The following is a 20,657-nucleotide window of genomic DNA, read 5'->3' as shown; positions in this document are numbered from 1 at the left end:
GAAAGGGTTTGGCACCGACTTTGAAAAGTTTTGCCACCGCTATGTCACATTGGTCGTACTGAGCCTTCCTACTGAAACAAACTTCGATGTGAGTTTTATCCCTAGGGGGTCAAAATCCGGTCAGTGTCCGCACGCACGTTTACCGTTCAGGTCAAAGTTCCAAAAGCAGGGAAGCCGGTACCCGGCACGAGGGCGCGTAAAACTAACAAGTTTTTATTCTGGACGCCAGCTCTAGAAACAGTTGGTAGTTACGTGACGTTCAGTCCAATATGTCGTCTGACAAAGCGGGAAGACTTGTCTATAACGGGGTGCTGTATCCTCCTCCCGTCACCAGAGAAAATCTGGAGGCCATGAAAACCTTCCAGACGCGGGATGACGATATCGCCATTGTTAGCTATGCCAAGACAGGTAAGAAGAATGTTCACCTAGCCTCATTTGCAGGTCTCCGGCGGGCGGCGCCGGCATTTATCGTTTTTAGGGAGCGCTGATTCGCGATTTTCAAGGTATCGGGACCATGTTCTTTGGCGGGGGGGGGGGGGCGTATCTGCTCGGGGGACCGTATCTGCTTGGGGGCCGTATCTGCTTGGGGACCGTATCTGCTTGGGGGACCGTATCTGCTTGGGGGACCGTATCTGCCGCACTGGTAACAGATTGTTGTGTAGGTCAACGAGAATCCTTCAATACTGAGTCTGTCGTTGTTTTGTAACTTCCGAAGGTATGATAATTGTCATTCATCTAAAATACAGCCAGTAGTTACCCATCTGACTAATGAGGCTGTAATAGTGACATTTACCGTGCTCGAGGCACCTCCTAGATCACTACAGCAGAACTTATCTCGCGTTCTGGACATGCTATGATCATAATTTCTGAGTGGTAGATAGCTCTTGGTAGGGAGGTAATTTGTGTAGGTTTAGACCCCTAGCGTTTTTTTTTTTAACTACAAGGGCAAATTTTGTTTGAGACTTTGAAAGAGTTGACGGCTCGTCATGATTGTTGGTTTGTAGATAGGGATAGTCGATTACAAAGCGTGACTTTCTATATCAGCCTAGCCTGTATTTACACAAGCTCTCAGCCGGAGGTTACTGACCCCCACCCAAGAGTTAAAGGCGGTTACGGGACCGGCTGGACACTAGGAGCGCGATTCGTCAGGCTATATATTAGCCCTGTCACGTTAAGTGTCATGAACAAAAGTAGATTGTTTTGTAAGTCAAGGAGTTGACGGATCGTCACGATTGTTGGTAACGTTAGGTAGATAGCTTGAGTCATTTATTCATTCATCTATTTATCATTCATTTTCTGTCATTCTGGGTTGATGATTTACACAACCACATCATTCACATGCTAATTATGCAAATCAAGAGCTAATTTGCATATTTATTTGGTTTAACGTCAATACGTGCACTGCAGGCACGAACTGGACCCTGGAGATCGTGACTCAGATACTGCAGGCCGCGGGGAGGACGGCGGCCAGCTCTGACGATCACATCATCGGGAAGCTGGAGTTCCACTACGCCGAGAACCCCCACCCCTCCCACGTGCTACTGGAGGACGCCCCCTCCCCACGGGTCATTCTCACCCACCTCACCCCCCGGACAGCTCCCCCCGGAATAACCAACCCCAGGGGCAAGGTATATTTAATCACCAGCTTGTTGCATTATGTTCGCGGTGGTCTTATGTTCTTATTGGTCTTATTTTTCTCGGATCGGTGACCTCTTTACCGGCGAACCTAAAACCACGGAGAAAATATTTGTTCTGTCTTCCAGTGCCTTCGCCCGCCACCTCCTTGTTTCAACCGCGAAATCATATTACCGCCAACAATTCCTCCTTTAAAGTACATATGTATGTTCCAAGTGGCTCTTGTTCCTCATTGACATTGTTAGGGACGTGCGATATAAACTAATAGGCTACAGCCTAGCCTCCATTGCAGGCTCTGAACCGGCCTTTTTTGGGCCTAGATAATATACTTTTTGCAGCCAGCCCGTAACCATCTGCCACCCCGGTAACCATTTTACCGGCAAAATGGTTATGGGGGTGGCTGATGGTTACGGGCTGGCTGCAAAAAGTATATTATTTAGCCCCAAAAAAGGCCGGTTCAGAGCCTGCAACGGAGGCTATAACAGCCAACGGTTCGTCATAATGTCTTTCAGGAGAAGATGCTCGTAGTGATGAGGAACCCAAAGGACGTGGCGGTCTCCTTCTATCACTTTAGCTCGAAGCTAAGAAAGAAGCGAGGCTATACCAACGAACTTTTGTGGCCTAACTTCTGCCAAGACTTCCTTGCTGGGAAAGGTGAGGCACTCCCTGTTGTAAGGCTTCTTTGGGGGGCGGTTTAAAATAAATAACGTCAGTGAAAACATTACGATCTTCCTTCCCAACATCTGCTTGGAGATTAACTTGTCCTAGCGATTTTCCCATGTACCGCAACCTACCTATGTAGACTTGTCATATTCTCAGAGTGCAGTGTCATCGCACACATCACAAATCTTGGCAACTTTGCCCATGAAGGCATAACTGTTACGCTTTCCCTGTTTAGAGTATTGCAAGGGTCTTAAGTCATGATCTTGTCATGATGTGTCATTCTAGTGAACCACGGCAGCTTCTTTGATCACGTGCTGTCCTGGTGGCAGAAGCGTGATGACCCTCACTTCATCTTCCTCAAGTATGAGGACATGAAAAAGGTAAATGATCTCACATGGTAGCCTCCATAGCAGGCTCTGAACCGGCCTTTTTGGGGGCTAAACAATACACCTTTTGCAGCCAGCCCGTAACTATCAGCCACCCCGTAACCATTTTACCGGCAAAATGGTTACGGGGTGGCTGATGGTTACGGGCTGGCTGCAAAAGGTGTATTCTTTAGCCCCCCAAAAGGCCGGTTCAGAGCCTGCTATGAAGGCTACTCACATGGAGTGTTTCCTCTACGCACGCAGAACTTAACTGTCCATGGATGCTACAAAATCAATAGGGAAACATAAAATAACGAACAGATGTCTAGGTGGCAGGATCATAGTCATTATAGCGTTGTCATTTTTTGTGCTTGTGAGTAAAGTTTCAAATCCCAGCAGTTGTGATTGAACATTGACATGGGGAGGGGACGATGAAAGCATGCAAATGAGACGGAAAATGAATATTCCCTTGGAAAACACTCGTTCCTACACTCTTTTATCGCGGAGATCTGTCATTATTTCTCTCAGGACATCACCAGCGAGGTGAAAAAGATTGCAAAGTTCCTAGAAGCTGACCTAGACGCCGCCACCATCACGGGAATCGCGGAGAGGTGCACATTCCAGGGCATGAAGGCCACCCTGGACAGTTCCCGGTACGCCGACAGGAGGGTCATGGCTAGGAAAGGTGTTTTACTTCATCACACAGGAGTGAAGTATTGCTTTTGGCATGTCTGTCTGTCTGTGTGTCTGTCTGTGTGTCTGTCTGTCTCCCTGTCTGTCTGTCTGTCCGAAACTGGAGTTAAACATAGCCCGTCTATTCGTTCTGATTACGGACTGTTTTCTGATCTGATATTGCTACCTGAATTGTCAGCAAAACAGCCGGTAACTTCAGAACAAGGTAGTGACCAGAAAATACATAGTCAGAAAATACTGTATATCAATTTGAAAACGCCGGGGGAATTAAAGACTCTGAAGGCTACGTTTCCAAAGACAACCAGAGCTAGCTCGTAAATGTACAATACAGTGATATTTCATTTCCTCCACATATACATGTAGTCTAGACTAGATGACTGTGAATTTCAGATAAAACAACAACAATGATAATGTGAACATAAACTAACATGTTTCTCTGTTAGATATGTTTTCCATTTTTTTATGCAAAATAACATTTGCCGTTTTTGTAGGAATTGTTGGTGACTGGAAGAACTATTTCACTGATGAACAGAATCAAGCCTTCAACGCCATGTACGAGGAGAAGCTAAAGGGGACCGGTCTGGACTTTGAGTTTGAATAGATTACGTTTGAAAACGATATCTATATGACTCGGCATGAATTTGTTACAACGCAGTGACATTAAGTAATACGTCACGATGCATGGACTTACCGTTACCTCTTTCCTCATGACCTCAATGAAAAGCGGCCTCATGAATAAGTAAACAAACAAATAAACAATTAACACTGTTCCAAGTTTGATGAAGATAATGTCTAGCAATAAAGTTATAGTCATATCCTACACTATACCATATCAGCTCTGAATCATTATTTAATTAGTTTTTTTTTAATTCTCAATTTTTGGGTGACAGAATACATAAAGACGATATTACGGGGTTCTAGCTATAGATTCGGTATACATTGGAGCAAAGAGCTTGGTGGATGAAGCGAGCCGTAAAATACAAAACGTTCTGATGTAGAACGTTCAATTAATTCTATATATTCAATGGATAGATATAATTAGTCGTTCCTGTGTTCGACACTACTTCTACATCCCCAACCAACGCAAGCCTTTCACCGCTCAAGTTATCAACTTAACTTGACTTTGTGGGTAGGAAAAAGTAACTATCAGAACGGAAACTATAGGGGTCAAGAAATCTGACATGACTCAAGACACCTACTACAAAAAGGCGGGAAAGCTCGAGACATGCGTTCAGAATAGTTTATTAGAAATCAAACTCAAACAAAAACGTATAAAATAAAAGTGTCAGTTGCCGGGTGGATGAACACGTATGCACAAACTGGATTTGGATGTAAAATACATTTTACACAGTGGTGTGGAACATGACCGCTGTTATGTTCCAAATTTCACAAAATTTACGAAAAATTTCTTTCAATACATTTCTTTTCAACACAACTTGTTGAGCTTGAGGATTATACAATCGTTCTACAGAGATGATGCAATGAGAATTCAACAAACGCGTCACCAATTACAAACACTGAACGCTCACATCAATTAACGAATTCTAGTCGACAAATTTAAAAATGAAGAATCAAAGCGGACAAAAAGCCTTGCGGTTTAGTCACTTCAAAGTTGACGACAACGTTAGTAAATATGTGGCAACCTCGCCATCGCCACACGTTTTAAACGCCATCCCTCCCCTACATTTTGGTCGTTACTACACTTTAAATCGCAGTTAAACATATCTGTACAAAAATAGCTGCCATGGTGAGCTTCTCGTTCCCACAATTTCTATGTACAAGTTAACACGTGGCCCTCGTCGTTCCCAGAATTAGGCGCGTTCCCCACGGATGCGGCGGGCCAGCTGGATGTCCTTGGGCATGATGGTGACGCGCTTGGCGTGGATGGCGCACAGGTTGGTGTCCTCGAACAGACCGACCAGGTACGCTTCCGCCGCCTCCTGCAGGGCCAGAACAGCCGAGCTCTGGAACCTCAAGTCAGTCTTAAAGTCCTGGAAGGAGCAGAACATTGAATTAATGAGAAGTTGTGATTACAATCATTACATCAAGAAGCAAAATAAAGCTATTAAAGATAAACACTGGATATATGTTTAACTTTCCAACAAACGAAAGCAAATTGGCTGCACTTTGACGCGAGGTGACGGACTGACAAACGTCTGGTTTGACAAGTTAACGCATTGAATTGATTAGATGAGGTCGTTCACGATTCCGAGTACGCATGCGCATCGACGTGTATTGTGGGTCGTATGCCCCTTAGACATAAAACACTTCTGGACATTGCTATGCAAATCGAGACAATGGTAGGGACGAGAACTATTTACAGCATCAGGGACCTTCATCGTTGCGTATTCTGAATAGTGAAAGAACTTGACATACTAGTACACATGTATTCAAAAATTACCGTACCTGCGCGATCTCCCGGATGAGGCGCTGGAACGGCAGCTTGCGGATCAGCAGCTCGGTGGACTTCTGGTAACGGCGGATCTCGCGCAGCGCCACCGTGCCTGCAGTACCACAACAATAACGAATAAATGAATGAATTTTAAAAAAAAACTAATTTTCTGTCCTAACAGCCTAAGTACAGGACGTCGAAACTCAAGCTAGTATAGAGCCTGATTAAAACATGTGATATTAGACGTAGCTAAAGTCAAGGTTCGCCTTCTTACTACTTACATGTCAACGAGTCAGCAAATATCAACGTCGAGAATGATAGCTCAGACCAAAGACGGAAAGGGTTTTTACGATGACATTTAGGCAGGTAATGTCACTAGAAGACATAGCTTACATGCGCATGCAACGAATCAAACTGAACACATATTAAACGGATTGAACCGGGTATTATATATTTTGAAAACGAATTCGTTGAAAAATCTGTACTTTCAAAACGCACTGCACGCAAGCCAAACGTCTCAACTTGTATCTGTACGGCATAGCTTTTGATTATGTTACTGTTCAGCTTACCGTACCAAACTACTGCTTCAGCTCGGCATCTACTATTTCAAACAAGTTTCCCTCACCTGGCCTGTAGCGATGTGGTTTCTTGACGCCGCCGGTGGCAGGGGCGCTCTTCCTCGCCGCCTTGGTGGCCAGCTGCTTACGGGGCGCCTTCCCGCCGGTGGACTTGCGGGCAGTCTGTTTGGTACGAGCCATGGTGGTACAGCGCCAACGACCAGGAAAAATGGGAAGTAAAAAAAGAAAAAAAATCTCCTCTCCTACTGACTGAAGTGCAAAGGCTGACGACGATTCCAACCCGACAGCTTATATACTGGTGATGGGGTCTGTGATTGGTCAAGAAAGTAAAAATCCTGTGATTTCATTGGCTGGTAAATGGTCACGTGAAAAACAAAATTTGGCTACTTGGCAACGCAGGTGACACTTGTCACGATCGCAGCTGATACTTACCTAATTTGATTACAATTTGTGGAGGGAGGTTTTCATCATTACAGGGCAATATGCCTCCGGTGATATTTCGACGTTGGGAATTAGAGAATTTGCAAATGTTTCAAAATCACAAGTCTAATATCTCTACAACTATGAAGCTTATCGTATATACCCAAAGATACCCACACAGGGTGCTACGGGACTCAGATGTGGTAAATATACTGGTAGTTACTCGTTGCACCCGTGTCGGGCTATCTGGAATTATCATGACACAGTTCTTATTTATCATCTATATAATCTATATTATGAAAGCATGTTAAGCCGCATTGATTTGATTAAGTTTATGAATGCCACCCCAAAACTGATGCGAGCGGATTAAAACAAAAGGTGGGCAAATGAAAAAAATGATACCTTAATTGAAAAGATCGCTGCTTTGTGAAAGATTTTCACTGATTAATAACGTTCTACGTAATTAGAATACTGTTTGGATCTGAATGGACCATCTGCATGGTATAATTGTCTTTCATCAGTTTAGTTGACCAGGCCAGCATCAGGCACATGGGCTGGGTTTACACTAATCTCCAAGCAGATCGGTGGCAAAGACCGGATCCAACTGGCAATAGGAGTTTTTATAGCCACCATGGCTATAGATCTGATTTTGCCACCCAAAGCTATAAAAACTCCTTTTGCCAGTTGGAAACGGCCTTTGTCACCGTTAGATCTGTTTGGAGATTAGGTTCACACATGCATTTCCAAGCACACTCGGAGCTAGCTTGAGTACCACACTCCATAGTGACCGTTGGCTCGATACTTTTTGCTTGCTATATATAGCTTACCACGATGAGTGTACTTTGAAACACTGAACTGGGCCTATAAAACACCAAACGTCAAATCGATCACATCTATACAATCTATAACAAGTTCTGCTGCAGTACCAAGGTCGAAAACCAGGGGACCCAAAATCAACCCTGAATTTTGGCTTCACAACACTCGCCCACATACCAAATATCATCGTAATCCATCAAGAGGTTCTTGAGTCATGCTGCTTACAGTAGTCCGGAAACACACACAGACACACCCAAAACTGGAGATGATAAAGTCTTAAGACCGGGTTCACTTTCGGCAAAATCTATGCTAATCAATTCCTATAAAATTTTCAATTCGAATAGCTATCAATTCCGTTGCGTTCACTCCTGACATTGAAGCCCTGCTCTTGCATCCACACTCCAGGTGGCAGAACACTATATCTTCGCGAGCCCGGCCTGGGATCTATGAAGTGGGTACATAAAGTAGTAAGGCCACATTTGAAATTCTTGAACACCCGGTAGAAAGTCGCATGTGTAATCCAAGTGTAAACTGTGCTGTGTCGGCTATAAGACTTTATGATTTTGATAGTGAACTTTCTAAAAATGTTGTGACGTCAGAGCTACTCGCATGGAGCTTTCTGAACGCAAAATAATTTGCTGGTGAAGTACCTTTGGTGACGTTATTTTTTGTCGCCCCGCCCCGCCCCCGAGATGTCGCAGTACCATAAAGAGGCTGCAGTACATTTGACCTCATACAGAACACTCCCAGCAGACGTCAACATTTCAAAGCAACCACAGAACAGTTATGACATATTTTCGTCGGCATACATATCAGAGAAAAATACAGAAAGCCTGACTTAATCATTTACAGAGGACGTGGGGTGTTTTCATTTTGAGGGGAACTATTCTTGACTCATGTGATTAGTTTTTTTGAGGCCAATTTGATTTCATAGTTCCCAGATTTTTGCAGGAAAAGAATGGAACCGGTGGACTCTCACCCTTATGCTAGGGTCACATTTCCGCGGCCCGGCAGTCTTTGGGAATGAAGGTACAGGATGGTTCAGCATTCTATGACTTAACGTGATAGAATATTTTTCCATAAAATTGTCTAATCTTACTTTGAAGCATTTTGAAGTTAACGGTTTTCACGGTATGTACAGGTATTGAATACTTTTCATAAGCAGCGTAACAAAATCAAGCTTCCGAATGGCTGTTATCCTTGGCTCCAAACTAATATCTTCCTCCTTGTAATCTCTATCAAAGCACTTCTCGTGGCCTTCCCAGTCCCATAAAATAACCACAGGAAAGTCTTCTATGAAAAGTCTTTATTATCAAAATAAAGAAGCTGCCTCTATTGTGCAGGTTTGGTAAGAAAGTTGCATTTTAAGGATACTGTACATAAGGTCAGTAGAGTGTTTAAACTATAGCAAGCTTTCCACAGCTATCTGTTTGCATATTAACAGCATCTTTCTACAGTTATTATATCATTCTAAGAAATTTTCACAGAAATTGTTACATTTGGCATGGAAGCTAATATGAGCTTCTATCTGTACACCCATGTAAACAAATAAACAAAGACTACAGGTAACAAATTCAAGTATGCCTTACACACAAACTACATTTTTTCCTCATTCAGTCAGGATTAAATAGTAAATTTCTGAAACACAGAGTAGTTGTACGTGAGATTTGCTGTCTAAAATAGAATGCTCTGTTGTCATTGTGTATAGAGTGTGTGTTAGTGGTGTGGTAAGTTTTCTTATTTTTTGTGTGACTTGTACACTGTGATGTACCAAGAGGTAACTCAAAACACCATCTGTTCTAGTGCTGTGTACCTAAACGTAACATCAGGTATAGGTACAGAGGTTAAGGTACAGGTCCGGACCTGTACCTGTACCTGAAACATTTGAAAAATGAACATATGTTCTTCTGAACTTCAATAATGTCAGTATCTTTATTCAAAGTACATAGCTAGGTTTCATACCGCCAAACTCCCTTGGCCTTGCTATCAAAACTCCCGGCCTGCCTGAATGATCTGTTGCATATTAGTTACGCTGTTCTAAGGTGTCACTTTGGTCACCTTTGGTGTTGCATGAGGTCAGATCAGTCACAAAATAAGCACATACTTGGTGTGAATTTATATCGGTACAGTATCGGTACTTCATGATCCGGTATTTTGGACCTGTACCTAAACAGTTTTTACGGTACAGTACCGGTACACAGTACCGGTACGCAGCACTAATCTGTTCATGACATGGCATGTTTTAACATGAACCATAGATACATCCTATAGCCAATCAACCTGTATCTTTAACATGTACAATGTCATGTAGAGACGCAAAAACATGACAAATTGTGTTGGTGTTGGTCTCTTATAATTTGGTTGAATTGCTTTTTTTAAATGCATGTACAGTGTAATCTAAGTTTCTAATTTTACCACCACTATGACCAGTGAGTCAATATAACATCATTTTTTCAGATCTGACCTTCAAAAATTACTACTCTTCGGAAGTCCAATCTTCACTTTCTAATACAGCTAGAACTTCTTTGTATATTTGCATCTATCCAAACATAATTAACATAGCACCATGGCTGTATAATTAGGTTTGCATATACATGAATTACTCAACATATTATTGCATTCTGTAAGTAATACTTTTCACACGAACATTTAGAAACACAACAGGTGACTGAAATGTGCAGTAAAAAACAAAAAAGAACAACCTCTAAAGTCATTGACAGTGATGGACAAAAATCATCAATTTACTACTTCAGTAATTATGGGCATACATCATTTAATAATTCCAATTGATAATTTTCTTGGATCAAAAATCTAAGAATTGTACTTTATAGAATGACACACATTATAATACCTGTATATTGAATTTTTCCTTTTCCTGGATATCATGCTGAACAGCTATAAATAAGAGCTTGTTCTGTGCACATTGACAACTTATTTATGAACTGACCACATTTGGTCTATCTAAATGCAGAGCCACATAACTATGAAAATCCATGTTAGTGATGTACAAGAAAACTGTGCAAAACAGTGGTCAATACTGTAATTAGGTTGACATGTTAAAAATATATAATTCCCATTTCAAGAACAGAGTCATCTAGTTTGTGACATATATGTGTGAAGCAAAGCCCTTTCAGTATACGTATTTGAGTAAAAGTTAGAAGCACATAAGAAGAGTAACACAAATACTACTACCTTTTGGCTAAAGATGAATTAGATGTACAAAGTGTGTAACTTTTGGATACTATAAAATGTGTAACATTTTACATGTGACTCCAGGAAGATTAGTGAACTATGTATCATGTGCTGCCACTAATGGAGATCTTTAAAATAAACAAATGACAACACTGCACACTTAAGTGTGGCAAGAAGAGCATGATGAATGGAATTGTCACAGTTTTCAGCCTGTCCTATGATTGAGCAGTAACTGTTATGGTCCAACCAGGGCTGTCTCCAGGGATGTCCCTCCATCCCAGGAAGAAAAATTGAAATTTGACAGACAAATATCACCTTATCCGTTCAGAAATCTGAACTTCAGTCTTCATGACATAAAATGGCTGAAAATGTAATTTTGTAAGCTTGACACATTAAACAACAAAAATCAACAACATGGGGTCCCAAACAATGATCCGGACGGAAAAAATTAAAAGCTGTAGACAGCCCTGGGTCCAACTATACTTTGCTATCTTCTACGCCATCTGCGTCCACATCTGTCACAGTAAAACGAAACTCTTGTCTTCTTGTTCCCTCGTCACTACTGTCCGACATAAGGCGGTTGTCCTCCTCTTCTGAAGAGGATTCCGTGTGGTCTAAGTCCGACATGGGAATGTCGTTGGATGTTTTCCTTTTCGGAGGACTCTTCGGCACTTCCACGATGTCCTCCTGACTACCTTCAATCGCTTTCCGAACCTGCATGTTTTTGAGGGCACATCACAACATAGAAGGCAGGGCAGTTAGTACATGATTGTGATGGTGTATGAAGACGGTAGAGGGTTGGAACTATGACTGTCAGTCTTATTTTCACAAGGTAAAGTGATGGAATATCACAACAGTAGAACATTGGTGGAACCATAGCAACAGTGACAAGAACTCTGTACCTGCACTCTGTGATCACACTTAGTGGGTTTAATCATTTTTGTGAGGCAGGCCCATGGAGGGCTGATGGCTTAACTGTTTGCAAGAACATGTGTTTACCCTGTTTTTTATGAAAAGACATTGTGGAACTAGACTTTTATATCAGTACAAGTAGAAAAAAATTATAAATAAGAAACTTTTTCAGCGGCATAATAGATTTATACACAGTTCTATAAAATAGAGGGTCATATATCTGAAATATGATAAGTGATAAAATTCAAAGTAGTGAAAGAGGCAAACAAAACATTTCAGTTAAATATCTAACATGTATGCTTTTTATGATTATCTACATTAAAGATAAACCAAGAAATTGCATTCTGAAAGTTAACATTCTTCCTAATCTCAAAAGGGGTGTTACAGTGCTTCTTCAGTTGCTTCTTACTTCCTTCTAGTCTTGCTACATTGTGGGGGAATCTGTGGTCAGGGAAGGACTAACTACGTTGTGTTTATGTAATGGTTGTTGTGGGGAGGGGTTGGTAGGTCACACTGTGCAGGCTAAGTCTATTGCAAACATCGTCATACATTTTCCTGCCCTACCATTGGTGAGGAGCTGCCCCAATCTGTTAACCAAAAACAAGACATTAAGATATCATAAAAGCAAACCTTTAAAGCATGTCTGCACTGGATGGAGAATCAAATAAAAGATTATGTCATTACTATTCCTTGAATATTGTACAAAGAAAGATGGGTGCATGTGATGAATTGTTTAAATTTCATATCCTGCAAACAAAGATGTCTTTGCCTGCTACAGAAAGCTTCGAAATTGAGGGAAATGAGCTTGAAAACTTGTTATGTAATTAGACATAAGGATTAGCTCTTTAATAAAGGGAAGTTTGGCAAAGTTTAAGAACTTGTTAATAGTGAGGTGTAGCCAACATCTAATATACACTATAAACAAAGGTAAAAATGAAGAGCTTTAATTTTGTAAAATCAAATGAAATTCATAATTACGCCAAAAAGCAGTTACTCAAACAACTGGATATGATTTTGGAAGTTGTTTGAGTAACTGCTTTTTGGCGTATCTTATTACCTGGATGTCTAATCTTCATCGATGAAATTCATAATTAGCAACTGAAAGCAACTCTAACTATATCTTGGGCAGAACCATTTTATGGAATATCATAAAATGTAAGGTCTGTGTTCCTTGTGTTCAACAAATACATTGTACATAATTTGAATAGAAAGTACAAGATGTCAAATTTGCTTTAACCAGTATTCATTTTGTAATGGTTTGGTAAAGACATATATTGTTTGAATTGTTTGCCATGTTGTTTATGATAATCCATATGGAACAGTCCAAACATGTGCCATGCATTATGATACAAACATGCAATAGAACTGGATCCATGTGCAGAGTTACCTGTTGATACTAGATCTCCTGAACACATGGATAAACAATAACCCTTCCTGTTACAACCAAGTTGTATAACAGAGCTTCCACAAATGCAGAAAATTAAAGGGGGCTTGTTCAGATTTTATCTTACTCTTATTTTCAATGACCTCATACTTGCCAAAAGGTAGTAAGACTCCAAGGAAAACTTTTCATTATGATATGATCATACATGTATGTTGTCGACGTCAATGTACACTTGGTAGATACAGGATGGATTCGACTTAATAAAATGCAGTTGTTTGGTCTTCAGTCCATCCAGTTTGTCTGTTACACCACATGTTCTGAAGTAATTGATGATTATTCAAAGTATAAGGTCAGATTTCTTTATTATGTGACAAATTGTGATTCAAAATCATTTCTTTGCCTTATTCATTTGTTCACATTGTAATCAGGTCTTTGAATTCAAGCCAGTAAAATTATTCCCCTTTTAGGTTTGTTTGTAGTTTTCTTTTATTTGCTGGTAAGTCTAAGGACCAGACAAGTGCATCCAGACGTAGCCTTAACTGCTGATTCTAGTGCGTGAGAAAAACATGCCTTCCTGATTACTGTCAACCTCCACATCTGTACCTGTACCCCCAAAGTGATGAAACTGTGAAAGGAAAAGAAAAACCTTCAGGCCAACCAAGACAGAAGCCTAGCATTACGGCACAGCCAAGCAACATTCCAACATAAAGAACCAACTTTGGGCTACCATGCCTACAAGATCAAGCAATGTGTTCTGTTCATGGCAAGGTGTTCAGGACATACATGTATCAATCTGGTCAGACTCAAAGTCAAGAAATGTACACATAAAAGGCCCCAAGGAAGTCAATTTTATATGCTGTTGTCTTATTTGGCTATCAAATATTGTAAAGTAGGAAAATTTGGGAAATGTTATTGATTCCAAAAGAATAAAAACTTTATCAAATTAAACCATTTCTGTTGATAATAAAATCCTTTATTTCACAATGGGACATATATATATTGCCATGAACAGAAACTGTCTGCATCTATTGATCACATGGCTTTGCACATTCCACTACAGCAATCTACAAGCTACACACATCATGCAACACTCAAGCCACTAGGAAATAATGGATTCATGATGTCAAAAATCTACTGAAAAAAAAATTCAGATTTAAGTTACAGTTATACATTTGTTCATTTGGATAGACACAAAAAAAGTATAAGAAAGTGATAGTGAATACAAAATTACATGCATGCAAAGTCCAGAAAAAAGTCCTCTTATGGCATAAATGTTTATGATGTGCATCAAAATGTAAAGAAAGAGCAGAAGATACAAACCCAACCCAGATGCTGTTAGGATAAAGCCAGTCTGTGATTTGAATTGTGGCATGCACTACTGCTGTTGACAGTTAATGTTATCATTAGACAGAGGATGTAAGATGAAAAGAAAATGGAAATTGTATGTACCTGTCTGGAAAATCTATGATGAAAATTTGAATGTTGTTTATATCATTATGACAGATGAATTTGATATGCCAACATTAGACTAGAAAGTAAACATTGAACTGGATTGGGATAAGTAAACATTGGGCTAGAATGGGACGAGTACTAGAAAGTTTTGGGCTAGAGCGGGACATAAAACATGACAATTGAGCTGGAATTATACAGACAAACATTGGTCTACAATGGGACAACTAAACATTGGGTTAGAACAGGACAATTAAAATTAATTGGGCTAGATAGGGAGAAGATATGCAGATGGTATATTGGGAACATTGAAAGAAGCATTGGTTGTGTTGCAATTGATAGATTTGACACGTCAACATTGGGCTAGGATGGACAAGTAAACATAGGGATAGAATGGGACCTATAGTAGGTATATCAGGAACATACATTGGCTACATGTACACACATATGTTGCACAAAAGGAACTGTGGTAACATGAGATTATGAATTGTACAGTACTAGAAAAGCAGCAATAGCGAATGGTCATTGGGGTTAACACTTCTGTCTCTCTTTTGACATAAAGTTAAACATTTTTGTTGAAATCATGAAAATACACTAGATCACTCTATCACACATGAATGCAAAATAACATCTGCATAATGACATTTAGAGTTTCATGTGGTGGTTGTCATTTACAGTGTTAACAAATGAAAATAAAAACAAAATCTTCCAAGCTTGTATTTGGAGAAGATTAACTTGTTTTGTAAAGATTCCTATGTCACATTGGATGTTTGATGGATACATGTAGTACAGTACTATATGGTTATGAAAGTTTTGAGTAGAAAAAGAAGTCTGCACCCACCTCCTTGAGTGAGACGACCCCTATCAGCCTGCCGATGGTGGTGACGTAGGCGTGGTGAAGACCCAGCAGGGAGAAGAGGGAGTGGACCTGGAGGGTACAGAAGAATACAAGTAAACAACCAGTACAAGTAAACGTATTTTGTCTGACTTCTAATGCCTGCACTCCTCCTTTAACATTTCTCCAAACAAGGCTTTTGGAAAGGAGGAATAAACAGTATTCATTCCAAGTCAGGGGTGCAGCCTTGGTGCTGAAATTACTGTTATTATGGATAAACAACTTTCTGAAATGAAAATCCTCTTCCATATCAAGAAACAGTCGGTTGAGTTTACTGTAACCTAGACTGAGTGTCATCCTGTTTCAGTTCCAGGCTCTGCCTTCACTGCAACCAGCCCAGGGGCGAACCCGGGGGAGCCACCATCTCAAATTTCAAAGGACTGAAAATGTTTGTTTTGATGCTTCTATATATTCATGTACATGATAAATGTAACCATACATCATATGAATATCTAGTGCCCAAAGATGACATTGCTACCTGAATAAAAATCTTCTTTTTTGGTAGTTGAAGGAAATTTTGTATGATCAATGAGTTTGTGTGATTGGATGTGTGCAAGACTATACATCATAAGAATATCTAGTGCCAAAAGATCACATTGCTACCTGACTAAAATCATATTTTTGGTAGTTGAAAGAAATTTTGTGTGATCAATGATTTGTGTGTGCTATGTGTGTGTGATTGGGTGTGTGCAAGCCTGTATAGGAGAGGCTACAAATGACGTACCTTATGTAGAGATGTTCTCTCCACCAACTGGAAGGGTGCTGGGTCGATGGTGACTGCATCAAAGTTGATTCTATCCTGTAGCTGCTCTTCCTCCCATTCTGTGAGCTGGGGAAAGATTTCTGACTTCAGTAATCATATAATTTGGACTTAAACTTATGAAAATGGTAGCTGAACGTTCAGAACTTGATTGGAGCTTACCCTGTACAGACTGACAAAGGTTTAGTCCTTACCATTGCGTTTATCCAACGACACAAAATCTAACAAGGCAACATGCTGGCTGTAAATTTGGAAATGTTCTTGGTGGTTATATTTTCATGTTTTTCAGTGACCTTTCTACCCTAAAATTATGAAACTGCGACTATAGTTTCCATTCTACTATTTCTGTACGACAGAATTATTTCAACTATAAATTCAAAACACAGCAAAAACTTTCCTCTTTAGAAAAAGTAAATCCCACGAAAATAAATTAGACTACAGCAACACATCCCCATCTTATATTATAACAGCTTTAAATCTAATAAAGACTATTGTTCTTGCCAACGACCCAGACGACTGACCATCATGGAAAAACCCACCTGTTCAGGAGTTAGATCTCCTATGTCTGCTAACTCCTCAATGTCCTGAGAGGAAGACAGAGATGCATGAGTTTCTAAAACAAAGCGTCGCACAGTCAAACACAATAACGAGCTATCCAACAGAACATATAGGGATCAGTCAAAGGAAATGTCGGGGGGCATGTCATCATCTGACCATTGGTTATTGCTCCTTCTATGGATGATTGAAAAACTTCATCATATGGTGAAAATATCAAAGTTTCAGATGACCACTTGACATCATGGTGAAAATATCTTAGTTTCAGACAACCACAGGACATCATGGTGAAAATATTTAAGTTTCAGATGATGACAGCCTTCAATCTTCAACACTTCCTTCCTTGACAACACAATGTGTTTAAAAACGGGTACATTTATCAGGTCTGATACAACACAAACAGTAGAGGGTAGAAAAGTACAGTTAAGTGAAAAACAGAAGTCACTAATGTGGGGAATCATTTGACTCAAGATCTCTAGCAAACAGTTCTCTTACCAACTTACATTTATCATTATTATCTGCACAAACTTGGAGATTTTTTCCATGCTTAATCATGTACATGTACTAACATGCACAAATACATAACCCTAAAAAATACTGGCATAAAAATTGTAAATCTCTGGACCATGCTGAAATGAAGTACATGTACCAGTTTTCTAAACTGCATGCTTTTTGTGCAAGAAGTTTCCATATGCATTGCATGGGGTGCAGTATCTAAAACTGCTATTGACCAGGCTCATAATAACAATCTTTATAAAAAGAAAACGTCAGCAATCCAGTCTTGTTTTCTTGGTGGGAGTCAGAAGTCACTGCTGACTTACCCAGTCATCTGAAGGTCTACGTAGACTAGCTCTCCTCTGTTGCCTGTGCTATGGCAGAATTTTACACACAAAATTCTCACACAACTACAGTAACTTTTGAACCAGATATCTTGACATTAACTATATATGCAGATTTTTCCACTATATATTATTGAATGGGGGTCTGCATGCTTTTTTATGTATGGTATGATAGGTAGATTAAGTTGTACACAATTTGTAATAAAACTGGTTTAATATAACTTAATATTCAGTGGGTGGTTGACAGTTGTTAATTTGACATGTATTTTTTGCAAAATTTGTCATGCACAACCCCATGTAGACCACCTTATATTGTTATGGGTGGGAATGAATATGGAGGTATTATGACTTGTTTATTTTGTCAAATAAATCTAATATGATCAAAAAAGTCGTCAGAATAATCAATCTACAACAAAATGAAATGCATACAAAAAGAAATACTAAACTGTCTAACTTTTGTCAACATGTCATTATAATTTTGACCATTATGGGTAAGAAATGCTCCTTCTCCTTTCACAGAAAGTTAAAAAATGACAGCGTGTTATATGTTTATATTGGAAGTTAACATGATTTCTGACAAAATGCTAGACTGTAAGTAACAACCTTTACATTGGTATTCATTCTACTCATTCCTCATTAAAAGAAAAAAGACATTTTAGAATGAAGGGTGAATAATTAGAGTTTGGAGAAGAGAAGAGAGAGGGCAGAGATTTACAGTTACAAGAAAGCAAACAAAACATTAAGAACAGAACAACGAAAAAAATTAATGGACATACCAGAGGAGACAGAGAAGAGTGTAAAAGAAAACTCTGAATAGGTTCAACCACGGCAGACAAGGTTACCTGTAGAATTGTCAAGGTCATGGGGTACAAAATGGCCGACATCGACATGAATGTTATGGCAATACTGTCAGTTATATGCATATACCAAAATCAAGCAGTATATCCGAGCAGTATATACAGCTAAAGATGAAACATACCCAGTAAGAGTTAACTAAAGGTGGTTGATGTTATTAGCTGTGGTAGTCTGGTAGTGTCACAGGCGACTTAAATATTATATGATTGCACACAATGTGATTGGTAGGAATGATGGTTGTGTTTGTCAAACTGTGACAAACTCATTCTTCTGATTACAAGAATAATATGTGACTTTTATATTGCATCTAGAGTTTGGGAATTTATGACATCTAGTTCTTATGCACACTTTAAGTTATCCCCATATCAGGACAGGTGCAGTATATACCATATAAGCTGGTTCAGGCTTTAAACTGCACATTTGCGATACGTTGTACATTGAAGGCCCCTAAGACAAAAACAAAACACTTCTGGATGTGTGTCAAGCATGGTCTAGACATGTTAACAAGTTAGTGGCCTTCACCTTTGACATATTACCCACAATGCAACTCTCTGCACATGTGCATTTTAACCCGTGAAGCAGCTTATTGGTACTTTTTCCCGTTATCATAGCTGCTAATCACAGGGTGGTTTGTGTACTTACAGGTGTCTCCTCTCTGGGCCTGAACATACTTCTGTAGGGGCTCTCATGGGCTGGGTTGGGGTAGTCTGGAAACAGAAACAAAGACATTGTACTTACAAGGTTACAAAGGAGATGGGATTAGCCACTTCATGTTAAAAAGGTGTTAAGAACATACGAAAATGTATGTAGGTGAATGAGCTGTTTTGTAACACATATGGACAGTGTAAGATTTATTAAGACAATGTCATGCATGAGCTTTTATGGTTGGTTCCAAAGCTCATTTTCATTACATTCAGTGCAGCAGAAAACTACCAATCACTTTAGAGAATCTTTACTCTGAAATAAGAAATCCAACACACTGTTACTGTAAGGGCTTCTATAAGAAAACATGCCATAATCTGTTAGAACATGCACTGCAAAATGCTGACCTACAAAATCTTACAGGAACTGTTAAAGGCTTTCAGAATTACTTTATGCACAGTAAAAAAAGTTAGATCCCCATGCATGGTCTGACATCACAGTACTTCACATACAATTGGAATCAAATGCTGAAATAGCAGAAAATACTAGCATGTGCTATTTTCTTCTTCCATGTCATTGCTGCATACATGTAGTATTAGGTGAATACATACATGTAGCTGCATAATGGCCATATACTGGTACAATGGCCCTACTTGACTATATAAACTATTGTATATATTTGATTTATTCATGCATTTTTTTTTACAATATCAGCATCCAGTAAACTATACATGTATGCAGTTTGCAGCAAGTGTAAGTAAGATAGAGGGCAGTAATAGAGAATAGGAAGACAGTAATCGGTGGGGAAAAGATTCATAGATTGAAAAGGGCTTAACAGACAATCTAAGTATGTTTGATTACAATGTACATGTACATGTACAAGCACATTGTCCATAATAGGACAGTGTGTTTTAGTTGACTACAGCAATTAAGATTTCATTGATATTTGAATTGTATTAAACATAGATACCAGGCTTTGTTGACTACTAGTCCTGCAACTGCAAAAACTTAGAAACTACTTGAATGTATTACCAGTTTCAAACAATGTGACATACTCTACTCCATGCATCACCATCATTTTACTGAGTGTTATTCTGATGAATTTGTGCTAGCTGTACTACATTTGGTACATTTTAGATTTAGCAGTCAGCTTGCAGCCAAGAATAAATCATCATTAAACCTTTCTTTCCCTTCCCACTCCCAGTGATCTTCCTGTCTTTCCAGACTAGAAAACAAAATAATGGAAAAATGTACAATCATGAGCAACACAATGGACAGCTAGCAAGTTGTTTCAAGACTCTATATATTAACTATTTCCTTTTGTTAGTAGATGTCATCTATACAATTGAGCATTTTCGTTTAGATTTTCAGCTTTCAATGATTATTGCCTATCTCAAGAATCAAGTCTACATGTATTACACATAAAGGCGGATGGAGGTCAAATGTCAAATCATATAATAAGGATACTGTCACTCATGGTTCACCATGCAAAGAGCATAAAGCCTTGGATTCATATCTCTAGTTGCCTGTCAAACTATATTGTGTATGTACCAATTTATACACGAAACTGACATGCACACACTACTTGAATGTATTTAAAAGAATAGCCCAA

The 20,657-nt window shown here is 39.5% G+C and overlaps 3 protein-coding genes across 10 annotated transcripts in view; 1 reads left to right on the top strand and 2 right to left on the bottom strand.

Moving 5' to 3' along the window:
- The first annotated feature begins 140 nt into the window (after positions 1-140).
- Positions 141-4,181, top strand: LOC136443219 (sulfotransferase 1B1-like). 2 transcript variants are annotated; one of them, XM_066440363.1, is made up of 6 exons: positions 141-408; positions 1,408-1,628; positions 2,148-2,289; positions 2,584-2,678; positions 3,192-3,371; positions 3,848-4,181. In XM_066440363.1, the coding sequence occupies exons 1-6, from the start codon at positions 270-272 to the stop codon at positions 3,923-3,925; spliced, it is 855 nt and encodes a 284-aa protein (XP_066296460.1). In that variant the 5' UTR covers positions 141-269; the 3' UTR covers positions 3,926-4,181. The 2 variants fall into 2 exon arrangements, with proteins under 2 accessions (XP_066296460.1, XP_066296459.1); XM_066440362.1 differs by having other exon boundaries at positions 142-408; positions 3,192-3,348.
- A 401-nt stretch (positions 4,182-4,582) lies between these two features.
- Positions 4,583-6,609, bottom strand: LOC136443221 (histone H3-like). Its single transcript, XM_066440364.1, has 3 exons — positions 6,374-6,609; positions 5,763-5,860; positions 4,583-5,347 (listed from the first exon to the last, which is right to left on the bottom strand). Exons 1-3 carry the CDS (start codon positions 6,504-6,506, stop codon positions 5,168-5,170), a joined length of 411 nt encoding a protein of 136 aa, XP_066296461.1. The 5' UTR covers positions 6,507-6,609; the 3' UTR covers positions 4,583-5,167.
- A 2,242-nt stretch (positions 6,610-8,851) lies between these two features.
- LOC136442799 (chloride channel protein 2-like) overlaps positions 8,852-20,657 on the bottom strand; it is a 38,695-nt gene continuing 26,889 nt past the window's right edge. For 3 of the 7 annotated variants that reach the window (XM_066439722.1, XM_066439723.1, XM_066439724.1), the window contains 7 exons: positions 20,226-20,270; positions 19,046-19,110; positions 17,531-17,578; positions 16,694-16,738; positions 16,119-16,223; positions 15,341-15,427; positions 8,852-11,468 (listed from right to left, as the gene is read on the bottom strand). In XM_066439722.1, the coding sequence (XP_066295819.1) occupies positions 11,232-11,468; positions 15,341-15,427; positions 16,119-16,223; positions 16,694-16,738; positions 17,531-17,578; positions 19,046-19,110; positions 20,226-20,270 (632 nt within the window). In that variant the 3' untranslated portion in view covers positions 8,852-11,231. Of the gene's footprint in view, positions 11,469-13,620; positions 13,676-15,340; positions 15,428-16,118; positions 16,224-16,693; positions 16,739-17,530; positions 17,579-19,045; positions 19,111-20,225; positions 20,271-20,657 lie in introns of all 7 variants that reach the window. The other 4 variants (XM_066439728.1, XM_066439725.1, XM_066439726.1 and 1 more) reach the window with 4 other exon arrangements.

The sequence above is a fragment of the Branchiostoma lanceolatum genome, chromosome 10, assembly GCF_035083965.1.
Source record: "Branchiostoma lanceolatum isolate klBraLanc5 chromosome 10, klBraLanc5.hap2, whole genome shotgun sequence".
Taxonomy (NCBI): domain Eukaryota; kingdom Metazoa; phylum Chordata; class Leptocardii; order Amphioxiformes; family Branchiostomatidae; genus Branchiostoma; species Branchiostoma lanceolatum.
Note: the sequence above shows the minus strand (reverse complement) of the source record. Positions and strands in the feature narration are given on the sequence as shown.